This window comes from Canis aureus, chromosome X (genome assembly GCF_053574225.1).
Source record: "Canis aureus isolate CA01 chromosome X, VMU_Caureus_v.1.0, whole genome shotgun sequence".
NCBI lineage: Eukaryota > Metazoa > Chordata > Mammalia > Carnivora > Canidae > Canis > Canis aureus.
Window position 1 is genome coordinate 83,749,758 of NC_135649.1, and position 17,257 is coordinate 83,767,014.

General features: G+C 42.1%; 1 protein-coding gene across 4 annotated transcripts in view; it reads right to left on the bottom strand.

The window, feature by feature from the left end:
* Positions 1-418: 418 nt before the first annotated feature.
* Positions 419-17,257, bottom strand: part of JADE3 (jade family PHD finger 3) — a 140,039-nt gene continuing 123,200 nt past the window's right edge. For all 4 annotated transcript variants that reach the window (XM_077888439.1, XM_077888438.1, XM_077888440.1 and 1 more), the window contains 3 exons: positions 7,485-7,955; positions 5,523-5,640; positions 419-3,530 (listed from right to left, as the gene is read on the bottom strand). In XM_077888439.1, coding sequence (XP_077744565.1) covers positions 2,620-3,530; positions 5,523-5,640; positions 7,485-7,955 — 1,500 coding nt within the window. In that variant the 3' untranslated portion in view covers positions 419-2,619. The remainder of the gene's footprint in view (positions 3,531-5,522; positions 5,641-7,484; positions 7,956-17,257) is intronic.

The following is a 17,257-nucleotide window of genomic DNA, read 5'->3' on the forward strand; positions in this document are numbered from 1 at the left end:
GCCATGACACTATAAAACCCATATTACATTACTATGCTCACATCCTCCAAATAGAACGCATTCTGTAAAGAGTGTATATTTAAGTGATGCCTGATCTAATCCTTTTGGACTGTGTGACTTTAGATAGGATCCATTTCTATGGTGACTTTTAAATGATGATCCTAAGGTTTTGTCTTACTAGCCTGATGAAATCATGATTTTGGGGTAGAGTTCAAGGCCCCAGAATTCTCTTTGGTCCCTGGTAATTGACATGAATCATCAATCTGTGCCTCTAAACTTTCAATTCCTCCTCCTCCCGCTCTGTCCTTTCCCCCCACCATCTGTGTGGTTTAATGAGTAAGATTTTTAAATATAAAAGGAACAGATGTAAGATTTTCTAAAACCCACATGCCAAATTAAGAAATTACCACACTGACAGTTAGCAGTTTTCATAATTTAATGAAAAAGTATTGGTAAAAAGGTGACATTTGAAAAAAGACGGAGTTTATCTTGGAAAACTGGACTATATAAGACAAAATGAAAAAAAAATTAACAAAAGGTTAAGAGGTAATACTTCAAACAACAGCAAAATGTAGCAAATACATTTTGGGGCAATTGCAATTTACAGAACTGAAGGCTCCTTCATTTACTTAGGAAAATCTTGTAAAAATATTACAACTATATTTCCCTGACTGCAATTACTTTAGTCAATACTCTCCCAATGGCATTACATATGGAATTTGGCTGAAGCACTTTTTCAATGTTTGCTTTTCCTCCTACTCACTCTGAATCGAAAGGCATGAAGGGACACAGGCTATGGCACTGGCCTTGTGCAGAAGGAGTTTTTATCACACAGCTCTATTATAATTTTATTACTGGCAAGGTGTCAAATTTACTTCCCCCTGGGGCAGAACTCAAGAGAAAAAGCACAGAAACCTAGTGTATCCCCAGGAGAAACTGTTCTCCTCATTTGGAATAATCCATAGCCGTTTCCATCCGAACAAAACACAGGACACCTACCACACATGCGATGGCGTGTTCACACATGTACACAGGCAATAAAAGAAACATTTTCAAGGTGTGGGCCAAAGGGGAGGCAAAATACAAAGTTTTCCAAAGAGGAAGAACAAACAAAAGCCATGGAACCCACTAACAACGCTACAGGAACCAAAGCAGGGAAAGGAAAACTGGAGTTTCCCTTGTCGGTAGCGAGAGGAAGAGCCCTGGCCTGCCTCGCCTGACCCACGCCTACTGCAGCTGGGCTGTTTGTTCACCAGTAGGCAATGTTAAAACTCTAAAAGTGGCCTCTCTTGTCTGAAACTTCCCACTACACTTTCCCAAACTAGAAGAGAATATTAATTTAAGGCTAAGAAGAAAAGAGAGCAGAGAACTATAGTCGGCTTCACATTTTAAAAACTGTAACATTTTCCCCTTCTTTAAATGGGAAGCAGACATGTTTTATCCGCCCCCCCCAAATGTAATTATTCTCTTCCTCCCAGAAATCAATCAAGGCTGATAGTTTGGGAACAGGGTATAAGCAACTTCTGAAAAATGGCTCCAGCCTTTTTGTTTGGGAAATTGCCTTGGATTCAAAGTTGGTACAAAGCTAAATTATATCCATGTGTTAAACACATGCTTTCAAATTCTGTTTGACAATAAAAATCTGTTTCAAAATTAAAGCAGGTAAGAATACTTAACCTCTGTGCATTTTACTATATTTTAATTATACCTCAATAAAAATTTTTATAAACATTAAAGCAGGTATACAAAAACTGTCAGCCAAACTTATTTAAGTCAAACTGATTTGAAAACAATAACACAAAAACCCTGACCTGGTACAAATCCCCCAGAATTGGTCTCACTTTGGGAAAGGCTCTGGGATCTTTCACAAATGCTTAAATTGCGAGAATCAGAGCATTTTCCTTAGAAGTAGTACTTTTTTTGTACCTCTGTAAACACTATCCGCAAGTTAGCCTTTTATGTTTGTTAGATGGGTGAAGTGGTTACAAGTGCGTTCCTAACAAGCAAGTCTAGGAACAGGCCCTGGACACTCATAAGCATTAGGAGTATTGACTTGGTAAGGTAAGATACTGCGAAAGGAGCTCAACCTTATGCAGAGCAAAGGAAGAGGGTAGTGAGTCTCACAGTATCTGAGATGTGGTCTCTGGTCTCTCCCTGAAGTGGGGTTTCCAGATACCAATGGAGTTAGGAACTCCCTACAGACAGGAGCTCTGGGAGTCACATGCTGTAGCTTCAAAAGATAAGTAGTTTTAGTGTCTGATAATCATGGTCTCTTGCAAATCCATTAACAACGCAAGGACTCTGAATATGTATGTGCATCAATGTGTTAATGTGACTGGAGAGTTGTCCCAGAGTATTTACTGAGCAAGTACTCTAGGCCTAGCTGTTCTCAACAGCCTCTGGCAGAAAAACTTTCGGACAATCTGTAATTCTTTAATGTGCTTGTGAAAAGTAGACTTAAATGGTTTCAAAAACTGCAAGCCAATTTACTATGGAAACATTTTATTCTTTTCACTACAACTCTTCCTAACATATGCTAGAAATCCTTTTGGTGTGTGTGTGGCTTTCCCCAATGTATGGAGCAAAGGCAAAGATTAAGCTATTCTTGGAGGTTTCTGATCACCTTTGCGTTGAACTGTGGGAAACAGGATGTGTCTTGCTTTTACCATGACAATCTCGTCGAGAGTCATGGGAAGGATTCTCCCTGTCAGAGCTAACTCTTCTTACCCTAACTTTCTCTTTATTCCCATCACTTTCTGCTTCTGAATCACTCAGCTCCAAATCTGGGCAATACCCATCATTTTCCTGATATGAAGCTCTCCCTGCAGACCGCTTGACAAGCTGCTTGCCCCAGAGCTGCTCCTTGGGGTTAATATTCTTGGTTGGTTTCATATAACACTGGAGGTCTTCCATGGTCCTCGGCCATCTGTTGGTGGTCTCCTTAAAGGACCTGCTAAACTGTTCCACGGTAGATTTTCTAAAGGTGCCCTGACTGGCCAAGTGGGAGCTGAGTATGGACTCCTGGTCACAGAACGTCTCACTTGAGCTGTCTTTTTGGGTGACATCTCCAGACCAGTTGCCCTCCAGGCCATTGGATTTGGCAAGCTTGGAGGTAGACTGACTTTTCCCATTCCCAATGGAAGACTGTCCATGCAGGGCAGCCTGAAGGACCAGAGGCTTTCCCAGTGATTGCCCGTGATAGAACTCCGGAGATGGAGTTCTCCATGCAGGACTGGGATCCTTTGTTTCACTCCGAGGATGGCTGAGACTGGCCAGCAGACGGTTACTCTTGCTCTCTAGTGAATGTCTTGGGTACGATTTCGTTCTCATTTCTAGTGGCTCCTGAGGCACCTGCATGCTCCTTACACCGTGAACAGGGGAGCTGCTGGCAGGAGATGGGGGTCCATGATCAGGCTCTGTGGAGCTGTTTTGGCAGTCTTCTGGAGCTGATTTGGGCATTTTTAACTTTAAGGTAATTCTTGGTGGTGGGTTAAACAATGAGTTTTCTAGTGCACTTGTCAAAGGAAGTCCTGTGATCAAAAGGAAAGATTCATCTTAACAACCGATTTAAATAACAGTGTACATGCTCATTATGGCACAGTGAGTTCACACACCCGCTCTTCCAAATGTCTAACAAGCCCCTGTCTTTGATATGCATGTACATCATGGTGGCATAGAAGCTGAAGGGAGCTGAGATAGAGGTTGGGTGGGGGGTACTACAGGTGGAAAACTCAACGATGCCACTGTTTTTTTTAATATTAAATCCAAAAAATTTTTTATTGGTGTTCAATTTGCCAACATACAGAATAACACCCAGTGCTCATCCCATCAAGTGCCCCCCTCAGTCTGTTATGTGTCTCTCAGCCTCTTCACCTATACTCTCCCAGTCTGTAAAATGGTCACAAAGACTAGTGTGCCACCTCCTATATCCCCATCTCTGCCCCCTCCATTTCTGAAAATAATGCCAATAGCAATGGCTTAGAACAGTCTCCCCTTCTGTGTGTGTGTCTGCGTGTGTGCATGTGTGGGTACTGTATAGCACTTAGGACATGCCTTAGACATTTCAGATCCTACCCTCTAATCTCTTCTGTCCTTCCTAAAGCAAGTCAAGAACACAGCATAGGTTTTGGTGGAGGAAGAGTATGTGAATGTATGTTTTAACCTGACAATAGTAGTAATGGTAGTGGGTGGTTCCCATGTGTTTTATGTCCTTAACCTAAAATAATTTCCTGACGGTGAATGACTATCATGGAGGTATGGAGAAGGTTATTTGCAGTGGCAAGGCCAGCAGAAAAGAATCACAACAGTCCTGCCCATGGCCTGCTATGGGGGTTGGCCTGGGGAGTACTGGCAATCAGTTACCTGGTTATATCATCCTACAATCATATTTAGAACAGATCTTCCTTTCTCTATTATTTTGAGTGCTCTGAAATTTAAAAAGCACTACCAAACAATTTCTTCTTGCATAGGGACTTGACCTTTGCCCACAAGAGGACAACTAGTAGGGGCCTGGGCACCACACATTCCCTAAGGGTACATGTTGAATACTCACATCTCTCATCTCTACCCGGGGCTGCCACCCACTGACACTACAAGCATTTATGGGGCTGGTTCCCACCAATCAGAAGCCACATCTGGGGCCAGTCTCCTCGGCAAGCAGGGGCCCTCCTCGCTATCCTTTGGTTTTCCTGGTCTTGTTTGTCACGGTGTCTTTGTGACTGAGCAGCCCTGCTCCTTCCTGCTATCCCATTCTGCTGTGACCCTTGATAATTGCAAACACCCCAGAGCCTTTGATGCCTACCTGACACCTCACTTCTGGGTGTCTCTCTTACTCTATGGCTGGCCCTTAGCTGGAGCTGGATTCTGTGAACCCTGCATAGTGACTCCTGGTTGCCCAGGCTTTGCCACCAACCTCTGTGTTAAATGAGGTACAGGGAGGTTACAAATGTCACTGAATACGACTGTCATTGCAGCCAAGCTCTCCATGTTTAGGGCACTGTAATTATGCTCACCTGTCTCTCTCACCAAGTGGGCAGCACACCTTATAGGCAGGGATTTTGTCTTGCTGACTGCTCTACTTCCTAGCTCGCTTCTTAGTCCACAGTAGGTCTTCAACAAATATTAGTAAAGAGACAGAACCTATATCTCCTAACTATTGGCTAAGGGTTTGTTTAACCTTGGAATTAAACGTTTTCTGGAAACTAGGATTAGGTCTTATCCTACTGATTTCTAAATGAATCTGATGATTACGGAATAATTTCATGGTTTTCACTAATGGCCCTTAATATCTGACACCTAGATTATCTGCCCTACACCTGCAAGTCCCCCAACTCTACCTTGGGATTTCTTGCCTCATGAGTCAACACTGAAATGGGCCATGTTGTATCAGGGTTGGACTTGAGCAAATGAGATATTTGACAAGAATGTTACAAGATTTTTAAGTAAAACAACTGCCATAAAATTAAAATTGTTAAAATAGGATATAACCAGTCTATATTAGGACATCTTTAATATAAAGTTACCTGCAGCCATTTCCTGGTTAGCAAGCTGGACTTGCAAACCGAAGATCTGTTCCTGTAGTTTGTTTTGTGATAATTTCAGTTTCTCTCGTCTGCTTATCATGTAACACAGATTTCGGACCTGAAAGCCCAACATACAGCAAATAGAGATTTTTGCCATGTTACAGAAACCTGACAATTGAAATTTTTTAGCTAAAATTAAGACAACTAAAATTAAGTGAGGTACAGGGGTGGCTGAAGAGAGAAGACAGAACACAAAAGACAGAGCCACTGTAAAGGAATTCATGTAGCACGATCAGTCGTGGGATCATGGTTCCCATATCAATCAGCAGCACAAGCAAAACGCTCCTAAGCCACTCCCTGAAACCTACTCTCCCTGCAGTGTGATGCGCTCAATGTTTATCTGCACAGCCAACTGAGGAAGACCGAGTGATGGTTTAACACTGTGGCCTTCCCTTTAGATCCCTGTATAAAACAATGGGGATGCTGGATCCAGTATAATTTTCTTTTTTTATTTTAAATATTTTATTTATTTATTTATGAGAGTACAAAGAGAGAGAGAGAGAGAGAGAGAGAGAGGTGGAAACACAGGCAGAGGGAGAAGCAGGCTCCATGCAGGGAGCCTGACGTGGGACTCGATCCCGGGACTCCAGGATTGCACCCTGGGCCAAAGGCAGGCGCTAAACCGCTGAGCCACCCAGGGATCCCCCCAGTACAATTTTCTAATGAGTACTGGACCAGCAGGATAAAAGTCTGCTGGAAAGACTGAAAGTGGCTTTTTTGTTTACACCTCTAGCTTGGCCAAATCTCAGCCACAAGGGTGCAATCCTCATGCTCCCATACTCCCCATCCCACCTCGACAAATCACCCCACCTTTCTGTGCCCCAGTTTATTGCTCTGTAAAAAGGGCTAAACAATAGTACTTTCTTCACAGACATGTTAGGATTAAATGAGTGAATATTTATGAAATGCTTAGAACAGTGCTGCCACATAGTAAGTGCTATAGATGTGTGAGTTAAATTTTACAAAGTGAGCCAAATCTATTCCCTTCCAAATTCTGGTAGCAGAGAGAAAAACAAGCCATCTCTATAATTATACTTGATTATAAAATTATCTAGGGTAAACACAGGGCCTAACTTATCTTAAATAAGTGAGTTAAACGGACTTATCTGGTGTAGAGTCTTTTAACCAGAGGCGATTTTGACCTCCCAGGAGGCATTTGGTAATGTGGAACCATTTTTGGTTGTCACAGTGGGTATGTTGTATGTGTGTGTGTGGGTATTTGCTATTGGGTAGAGGCCAGGGATGCTGCTAAGCATCTAACAGTATCCCCCACAACAAAGGACAGTCCCCTACAACAAAGAACTATCCAGCCAGAATGTCAGCAGTGCCAAGTTTAAGAAACTCTGATCTAGTTCTTTCCTCAATGAAATTCATTCTTTCTTCAGCCCATAGTCTTATGTGTCAGTAAAATATAGCTGAGCCAATTTAGGCTCAACGGTGAATAAAAAGTAAGCCAAATGAAAATTTCTTTCAGATTTAAGGCTCATATAGCATATAAACGAGGGCCCTCCAAGTCCCTTGAAAGTGCCTGGCAAAGTTTGCCTGGGTGGCTCAGGGGTTGGGCATCTGCCTTCAGCTCGGGGTGTGATCCCGGAGTTCCAGGATCAAGTCCCACATCAGGTTTCCTGCATGGAGCCTGCTTTTCCCTCTGCCTGTGTCTCTGCCTTTCTCTTTCTGTGTCTCTCATGAATAAATAAATAAAATCTTAAAAAGACAGAAAGTGCCTGCCAAAAATGTAAACAGAGTCTAACGTTTGGGGCCACGGTGTAATCAGAAGATAAGTAAGGACACAGAAGCCCACAGTATAAATGAGCTGACCTTTAGAAAATGACAAACTGGAAGCAGGGCCTCCATTTTTATGCAGACCTAGACCTAAACAGTAGCCAGAGCTGATCACCTTACCCTCTCTAGGTCTTGCCGTAGATGCATAAACATTCTCATGCGAGTGTGAATACTCTCTTCTTTTGGCTGCACCAGGCCATTTTCTTCATCCTGCTTTGGAGGAAATAATGGCTTGTTGAAGTTACTTTTCCGCTTCAGTTTCCAGTAGTTATAGATAAAGTCCACGGCTAGTGTTGGCAGCCCCAGCTCTGCAGCCACATCTTCAACGCGGACCAGGGAATAGAACTCCTCCTCCAGCTCCCGAAGCTTCTGTGCCCGCAGGCTGGTTTTCTCATTTTTGGCCTGACTCTGCTCTGCGGCCCTGTGTAGGGGGTACTCAGCCTCCCCGAGTTTCTGCCTATTTTGGCTGTGCTTGAGGCAGTATGACTTGAACTTCACTTCATCTCCCTCATCTAGGATGGTCTTCATCTCTAGGCTGTGCTCAAAGGCACAGGTGACATGGAAGGCAGTGATGCAGCTTTTCACAGAGCACTGTAGGAAGAAAAGAGGTGTTAAAGGCAGCAGGGCTGGAGGGTGGGGAGGGAGAGGGAAACCTTATATCCCTGGGCTTAAATTGAGAGGTCACAGGAAGCAAAGGAAAGCCAGGGAGAAAACTGGCCCTAAAATGACAACAGATACTTTACAAATAACCCAGAAATCTGTTTGTATAGAACACAGAAAGAACAGAGGCAAAAAATATATATATATATTTCAAACTTCTTTAAGATTTTAGCTCAAGCATTAAGTTTTTCTGGGAAATCTTCCCTGCCCTTTGTGAAGAGTCATGCTATACCTTGTGTCCCCCACATCACCTTATTATATGCTTCTATAGTGGTACTTTTCACACTGTACTTAACAGTATAGTAAATGTCAAATCCCTGGCTAGAGCTCTTAAAGACAGAAGCTGTGTCATTCAAATTTGCATTGGCATCAACTTTTGAATAAGCAGATGCTCAAGAAATGCTTTTTTAAAAAAAATGCTTCTAAATAAACAAAAAACCCAACAAAGTCAATATTATTGCCAGAGCATCTAGTGGTTCTAAAAAGGCCACAGGATCTCCAATTATCTAGGTAACCTAACTTCTTGAAATTATTCTTATAGAGCCATGTTGTCCAACATAGTAGCCAACTAGCCACAAGTAGCAATTTAAACTTAAATCAATTAAAGTTATATATAATTAAAAATTCAAGTCCTCAGTCACACTAGCCACATTTCAACAGCTTAAATCTACACTGAACAGTATATATTTCTATCACTGCAGAAAGTTCTATGGGAAATTAAGGCTACAGACAATCTGAGATTAAGCTTACGATATTCTGCTGTTCATAGATGCAACACATTTGTTAAGTAGCACGTGCTGAGGATTCATTTACAGGGCAGCAGAGTAGGAAGAACCAGACCCAGGATTGCTGTCCTCCTGTGCTTCGACTGGTCTCAATTATCATTTGTTATGCTTGCGATGCTACAGCTTTCCTTCCAAAGATTTTAAATGCATGGGTGCATGTATATGTTTATACAGAGGAAGGAGAGAAAGCGATGGAGCATTTATTTCTAAAAATAGGGGGAATTCCTGTGGTGAAAGCCAAGTCTCAGCTCTTTTGGAAGCCTGCATCTGGATGGCAGACTGCTCAATTACCTATATGTTGGGTTTTTGATAACTACAAATAAGGAATGACCTTGGGTTTGAATAAAGACTAAACAGATGCAAACCCTGACAGGTCTCCCTTATAATAGATTGAGAAATTCAACACCTAAGATAAAACTGGCAACCATCAAAGCTTCAAAGGGGACAGATTCCATTTAAGCTAATTTTATAGGATAAAGAATTCCAGAGATGAAATTTAATTCTAAGATTATCTTATCCAGCACATTTATTACTATTTGTGCTTCTCTTTAGAGTACCTGATGTTCTACCTTCACTGCCCTGCCCCCTCCCAACTCCTTTCTCACTTTTCTTTTTTTTCTTCCAAAGACTTTATTTATTTATTTATTTATTTATTTATTTGAGAGAGAGAGAGAGAGAGAGAGAGAGAGAGCGCGCATGCGCCCATGTGTGCAAGCAAAAGTGGTGGTGGTGGCGAAAGCAGAGGGAGAAGCAGACTCCTCACTGACCAGGGAGCCTGGTGTGGTGCTCGATCCCAGGACTTCCTGCAACCATGACCTGAGCTGAAGGCAGACACTTAACTGACTGAGCCACCCATGCATCCCTCCTTCCACTTTTCAAGCGAGTGGTAATCTAACCACTTAAACAGCATTCCTGAGACAGCCCACCTCACCTTTGGACAGCTCTAATGGAAAAGTTTGTTACATTACGCCGAAATCCGTATCCTTAAAACGTCCATGATGAAAGCCAAAAATGTCCTTTTATTTGGGCACCTTTTGTTAATCACTTGGCTAAGAAATTAGCCAGTCATTTAGAGAACACATAGCAAAAGGCATTTTTAAAAAAGATTTTATTTATTTATTCATGAGAGGGGGCGGGGAGGGCAGAGACCCTGGGCGAAGGCAAGTGCTCAACCACTGAGCATCCCAGTCGTCCCAATTTTTCTTTTTTTTTTTTTTTAAGATTTTGTTTATTTATTCATCAGAGAGAGAGAGAGAGAGGCAGAGACACAGGCAGAGGGAGAAGCAAGCTCCATGTAGGGAGCCCGACGTGGGACTCAATTCTGGGTCTCCAGGATCACACCCTGGTCCAAAGGCGGCGCTAAACCACTGAGCCACCGGGGCTGCCCAAAAGGCATTTGTTTTAAGCAAAAGATTAAAAGTGTTGGGCATAGTACTCTTTCACTATTTAGTAGCTGATAAAAATATGGGAAGAGAAAGCAAAAGGACTGTTTCCTATTCAAGGGGATGAATGTGTGACATAAAACTACTACTGACAGGAAGCTAAAAATAGACCATCTCTCTCAGGTCAGATTTATAGCCATCTGTAGAGACATAACTATAAATTACTAAAGATAAAAGGAATAATACATGAATAAGTATTGGGTACTTAGATGAAAAATGGAATGCCGCTAGGAAACTCTGCCATAAAATCCATCTAGTCACAAAAAAAGGTCATTCTATGATATTTACAGCTGAAGATCTATAGATCTTGGTGGTAAAGGAGAAATGCCAATCCAGTTTTGGTGCCAATCAAATATCTATTTGCTTTTTCCAAAAACATATACTTGGAACATTCTATTAAACAAAGTGCCTTTATATATATCTCATTTGTTTCTACTGTAACCACTTAAAGTGACAGAGGAGGTATTATTATGCTCATTAAAATAACAGCTTTGGGATGCCTGGGTAGCTCAGTGGTTGAGCGCTTGCCTTTGGCCCAGGGTGTGATTCTGGAGTCCCACATCGGGCTCCCTGCATGGAGCCTGCTTCTCCCTCTGCCTGTCTCTCTGCCTCTCTCTCTGTGTCTCTGATGAATAAATAAAATAAATCTTAAAAAAATAACAGCTTTATTGAGATAGAGTTTATGTGCCAATAAAAGTCACCAATTTTAAGTATACATTTCACTGATTTTAGTATATTTACATAGTTTGCAACCATCACCACTACATAATTCCGGTATTTCATCACCCCCCAAAAAAGAAATCTCATGCCTCCCTGTAGTCACTTCCTGTTTCTAATCCCAGCTCCAAGTAACCACTAATCTAACTTGGTGTTTCTTTAAAATATTTTTAAAAGATTTTATTTTTTTATTCATGAGAGACACACAGAGAGAGGCAGAGACATAGGCAGAGGGAGAGGCAGGCTTCCCATGGGGAGCCTGATGCAGGACTCGATCCCAGGACCCCAGGATCATGACCTGAGCCAAAGGCAGATGCTCAACCACTGAACCACCCAGGCATCCCTAACTTTGTGTTTCTGTAGATATGCTTATTCTGGACATTTCATATAGGAGGAATCATACAACATGTGGCATTTTCATCTTTTTCTTTTCACTTAGCATGTTCTTAAGGTCCATCCATGTTATAGCATGTTTCAGAATTTCATTCTTCTAAAAATGTGGCTAAACAATATTCCATTGTATGGACATACCACATTTGTTTATCCATTCATCACTTGATGGGCATTTGGGTTGTTTTCACTTTCTGGCTGTTATGAAATAATGCTGTGAGCACTGTGTAAGTTTTTGTGTGGACATATGTTTTCATTTCTCCTTGGTAAGGTGCATTAAAGGATTAACCTTGCCCAAAGAAAGGTTTGGCCCTGTGCCCCCAGCTCCTAAGATAACCTCTAAGCCTTTGGAATGTCTTGATTGAGAAGACGGTGCCTGTTTATCTGGGATCGTTGGGCCATGTCAGGTAGTCTATGCTACCTGATGTATGGTGGAGGCTTTGGGCCACTGGGATCAGCGCGATCTCTGGAGGAACTGGAGACTAAGGTCAGCCATGCAGGTGGTCAACTGTGTCTACATCACCAACTCCTGATAAAATCTCTGAACGCTAAGACCTGGGTGAGCTTCCCTGGTTGGCAATACTGTGTATTATGACACATCATTAGTAGAGAAATCAAATCTGTCCCTAAGACTCCACTTGGGGAGGACAACTGGAAGCTCCACGCCTGGTGTCTCTTGGACCCTGCCCCATGCACCTCTTCCCTTTGCTTTTTTTTTAATCTGCATCCTTTTACTGTAATAAACCATAACCACAAGTACAATGGCTTTTCTGAGTTCTGTGAGTCCTTCTTGTGAATTACTGAACCTGAGGGTGGTCCTGGACACCTCTCAGACTGCAGGTATATACTTTGAAGTGGAATTGCTGGGTCATATGGTGATTCTACATCTAACTTTTCGAGGAACTGACAAACTGTTTTCCACAGTGGCTGCATGTTTTATATTTCCACCAGCAAAACACAGGGTTTCCAATTGCTCCACATTCTTGCCAATAATTGTTATTTGTCTGCCTTACTGATGATTATCACCCTAGTGAGGATGACGTAGTATTTCACTGTGGTTTATTTATTTTTAAAGGGGGGAGGAGGAATAATTTTCTATGTATTCTTCAGAAATTATAGAAAATAAATGAGTTACAAGATGAGATGCCTGGGTGGCTTAATGGATGAGCATCTGCCTTCAGGTCAGGGTGTGATCCCAGGATCCAGGATTGAGTCCCGCATCAGGCTCCCCTCAGGGAGCCTGCTTCTCCCTCTGCCTGTGTCTCTGCCTCTCTCTCTCTGTGTCTCTCATGAATAAATAAATCTTAACGAAAAAGAAATGAGTTAAGAGATATTTCGTCACCCCCCAAAAAGAAAACCATGTGTCCTTCTCAAAAGGGGATGACACCTGCCTGGAACACTAAGGGCCTGGTGCATATGTACTCAGGAGTTCCCATGCTGCTGCAGGACAGTGTCCGTTTGGTTGTCTTTAATCCCAAATGAACTGTGAACAGACAACTGGGTGGTATCACAGCAATTTTCTCAAAACTCTCACTGAAACAATGTCCTAAATGGTTCAAGCCAGCCTATAAAACTTACTCCAGCCATTGTATAAATTCTGGCACCAACAGTGGCCACCAGCCCTCCTGACCTCTCATCCCTAAGAGTCTGCAAGTCTGAGGGCAGATGTCACTTTAGTGTTATTTAACTTTTCCCATGTTCGTTTCTTTTAAAGATTTTATTTATTTATTCATGAGAGACACAGAGAGAGAGGCAGAGACATAGACAGAGAGAGAAGCAGGCTCCCTATAGGGAGCCCGATGTGGGACTTGATCCCAGAATCCAGGATCATGCCCTGAGCCGAAGGCAGACACTCAGCCACTGAGCCACCCAGGCATCCCTAACTTTTCCCATTTATATTCGCCTCCCTTAATAGACTATAAACTCCTGAAGGCAGGGACAGGAAATGCCTTAGAACCAGAACAATTTGTACTGACGAAATTTGGAATATATGAAAAAAATACTAACTATAGTCATTGAGTAGGCATACTTGCATTTCCCTACTTGTTGAAGATTTTTACTTGTTTTTTAAAAAGTTCACTTTCCTCATAATCTAACTCATATTAGCCTAACAATAAACTCATGGCAGCGCACTGATTTATCCTGAATTCGATCCATTTGCATGTGATTTCAAACATGACCACATCCATCTACTGTCAAAAGAGACACTTATCTAGTACCAAATGTTTCATGATTCTACTAAGTTTGGCTGCATGAGTGCTTTCCATCAGCAAAGTCTGAACGACTCCTAGGAATAATAATATGAATAATTAAAAACAAGTACAACTAATATTACAACTGAGTATTTACTAAATGTTAAGCACTGTACTAAGCTCTTTATTAAGTAGGTATTATTATCATTTCCATTTAGAGGTATGGAAACGAAGGCACAGATATGGTAGGTATCTTCCTTAAGATGGTGTAAGAAGCAAGGAGGTGGAACCAGAATTTGAACCCCAGGAATCTGGCTCCAAAGGTCATATTCTTTTTAAGTAAGTGTGTGTATATGTATATTTATTTATGTATTCAATCAATCAATCTTTCCACCCAACGTGGGGCTTGAACTCATGACCCTGAGATGAAGAGTTGTATGCCTTCCAACTGAGCCAGCACCCCAAATGTCATATTCTTAACCACTGTTCTTTCTTTCTTCTCAGAGAAAACTGAAAACATGTGGATCTAGGTTGAATGGGGCTTGAACAGAAGACATATAAGGATCCTACAGGAATTCTGGAAAGCTGGCAGTTAGAGGGACTACTGCCAAGGTCTAGGCAAAATCCAGAGCTGTCTGGGGTATCTCATTTGAACCTAGTCTTTATGATCTGGTTCAGGATTATCAGAAATACTTCATGTTCAGGAGAAAGTTTCTAGCTCCCAGATATGGAAGCTGTAGACATTGGCTAGTTTAGACCCCAAACCCACCAGTGCTGGATTCTATCCTTCCCCAGTGAGTGTTCCCAAATCAAAAGAGGACAGATACATGTGTTCCCACTGCTGAGAAACAGGAAGAATAAACATGATTCACAGCTAGTTAAAAAATCTATAAAGAGTTAAAATAAAATACCCCAAATATGTTACTAATCACAAAGGCTTAAAATAAACCTCCCAAGAACAATGATGCTATATGACCCCTACTGAATTACTGTATTTGTTTACTATATTTTTGATTCACATACAGGGAGCAAGATGTTAAATTACTAATGAGTTTGGAATTAACTTTACTTAGTGGTGGTTTAAAAGGAAGAAAAAGGTTTTGGTCTGTTTACCCACAGGAAAACTAGGTATCAACCATGGAAAACAAACACCACACCACTCTATATGTATAAGTAGAATGTAGGTGGGAAAAGATTACATACTTTAGAAGGTCACCTGAAGTTCATTCCCCCTCACTCCAGGGGGAGGGTCTTTAATACAGCCTGGCACTCACACTGCACTTCCCCAAACCATAAAATGATTTCACACCTCTCCTCAAACCCCTGGATCTCACTCTCAGCTGATGATCCTGCTTCCTACCTCATTGAGGAAATTAAAACCATCAAAAGAGTACGTCTCCAGGTTCCCATCAGCATGCATACTTAATACTGAACCTATATTCTGCCTTCAAGGCTGTTACCAGGGAAGAACTATCATGCTCCTGCTCAAGGCCACTCGTTCATCGTGCACTTTACCCCACCCTCTCTCACCTATGGAAAACCTCACCTTCAGCAGTTTTTCCTCTCCACTAGATCACTCCCTTTCATGCATTACTGCAATGCTCTCTGTGTTAACAAGCATACATACATATACTTGGTATTTCTACCATCTTAAGGAAAATACCTCTTTACCTCACCTTTTTGAACTGTTCCTACTCCCTCTCGTTGCCCTGACCCTCAGCAAATGTAGCTTTTGCCATTGCTGCTGCCCCTAAACGGTTCCTTCCAATTACCAATAATCACACTGCTAAATTCAGGGGTCCATCTGTAGCCCTCACCTTACTTCAGTCACATCTTTACACCACTGATCCTTTCCTTCTCTTTGAAATGCTTTCTTCTCTTGATTTTTAGGCTGCTATATACTCAGTTTTCCTTCTGTCTCCCTGCTGGCTTCTTCCCAGTCTCTGCCACTTCTTACTCTACTGGACTTTTTCATTCTGGAACGCTTCCAGGACTAGTGCTTGGTACTGTTCTATTTACACTCACTCACTCACTTGGTGATCTTACCCAGTCCAGGCTAAAGCCATCTCTAGGCCAATGTCCCCCAAATGAACGTTTGCAGTCCAGTATTTTTCCCAAACTCCAAACTCACATGGAAAACTTCCAGTTGGACATTTCTACTAGGATGTCGAATAGATATCTCAAACTTAATGTCTAAACCTGAACTCATCATCTTTTCCTCCAAATCTGTTCTCCTGCAGATTTCTCTTTGGTTTATGGCAACTTCATCCTTCCCACCATTTGGGCCCCAAACCTGAAGGTATCCTCAACTCCTATCTTTCTCCTACACTTCATATCTGATTCACAGTCAATTCTGTTGGTTCTACCTTCAACATTCATCCAGAATCTAGTCACTTTTCATTACCTCCAGGGCGACTACTCCAGTCAAAGCCACCACCATCTCTCAAGGATTATTAGAATAGCCTTCTAAACTGCTTTTCCTATTTCCAATCTTCCTTCCCCAGTCTATTCTAAATATAGGAGTCAGAGCCTATTTTTGTTTTTAACCTTTTACCATGGAAATTTAAAAACCTATATAACAGCACAGAGAATAATAATGACCTCCATATACCCATCGGCCAGCTTCAATAGTAATTAATGTATGACCAATCTTGTTTTATCTTTAACCCCCATAGTACCCTGCCCCCCAGGTTATTTTGAAGTAAATATTAGACATCATATCATTCTATAGAGTGATCCTTTAAAAACACAAGTCAAGTCATATCACTTGCCTACTCAAAGCCTGCCAACTGCTCACCCTTCAACTGAGAGTAAAAACAAAAGATCTCATAAGTGCCCTCGAAGCCCTACACCAGGGGCAAACTATGGCCCACAGACCAAATGCAGCAGCTGCTTTTGTGTGGCCCAAGAGCAAAGAATGGGAGCTAAGGATGTTTTTACATTTTTAAATGATGCAAAAAATAAAAAGAAGAATCCTTTATGACACGTGAACGTGAAATTTAAATTTTACAGTCCACCATAGGTTTTACTGGAATACAGCCACGTTCATTCGCTTAAAGTACAGTCTATAGCTGTCTTCATGCTCAAGGTAGAGTTGAATAGTTGTGTCACAGACTGTATAACCCGTAAAGCCTAAAATATTTACTCTGTTTACAGAAAAAAACCCTGCCAATTTCTTCTGTAAACAGCCAAGTTCCCGTATGATCTCTCTGATATTCTCTTCTTACCCACTCCATTCTAGCCTCATTGGCCTCCTTCCTGTCACTCAAACAGGCCAGACACACTCCTATCATTGGCTGATCTCTCAGCTGGGAATTTTTTTTTGGGGGGGGGCAGCCGAGGGGCGGGGGGGAGGGGCAGGGCCGCCGGGCCGGTTTCCCTTCCCTCCCCCCTCCTCCCTCCCCCTCCCGTTCCACCCCTGGGAGCAAGCTAGGGCCAGGCGGGCCGGCGTCCCTTCCGGGGAGCAGAGGCCTCCCTTGCTGGGAATATTTTTACCTGAAATATCTGCATTGTTTTCTCTCATCTTCAAGTCTTTTCTCAAATGTCATCTCTACGGCAGGTCCTACTCTGATCAGTCTATTTAAACCTGTAATACATGCCCACTGCGCACACTCTCCCCAACTTCTTAGTGTGCTCCACTTTTTCCTTTCTATAGCACTTCCCATTTTCTCATGCACTGTTCCTTATTCTCTATTTCTCTCAACTCA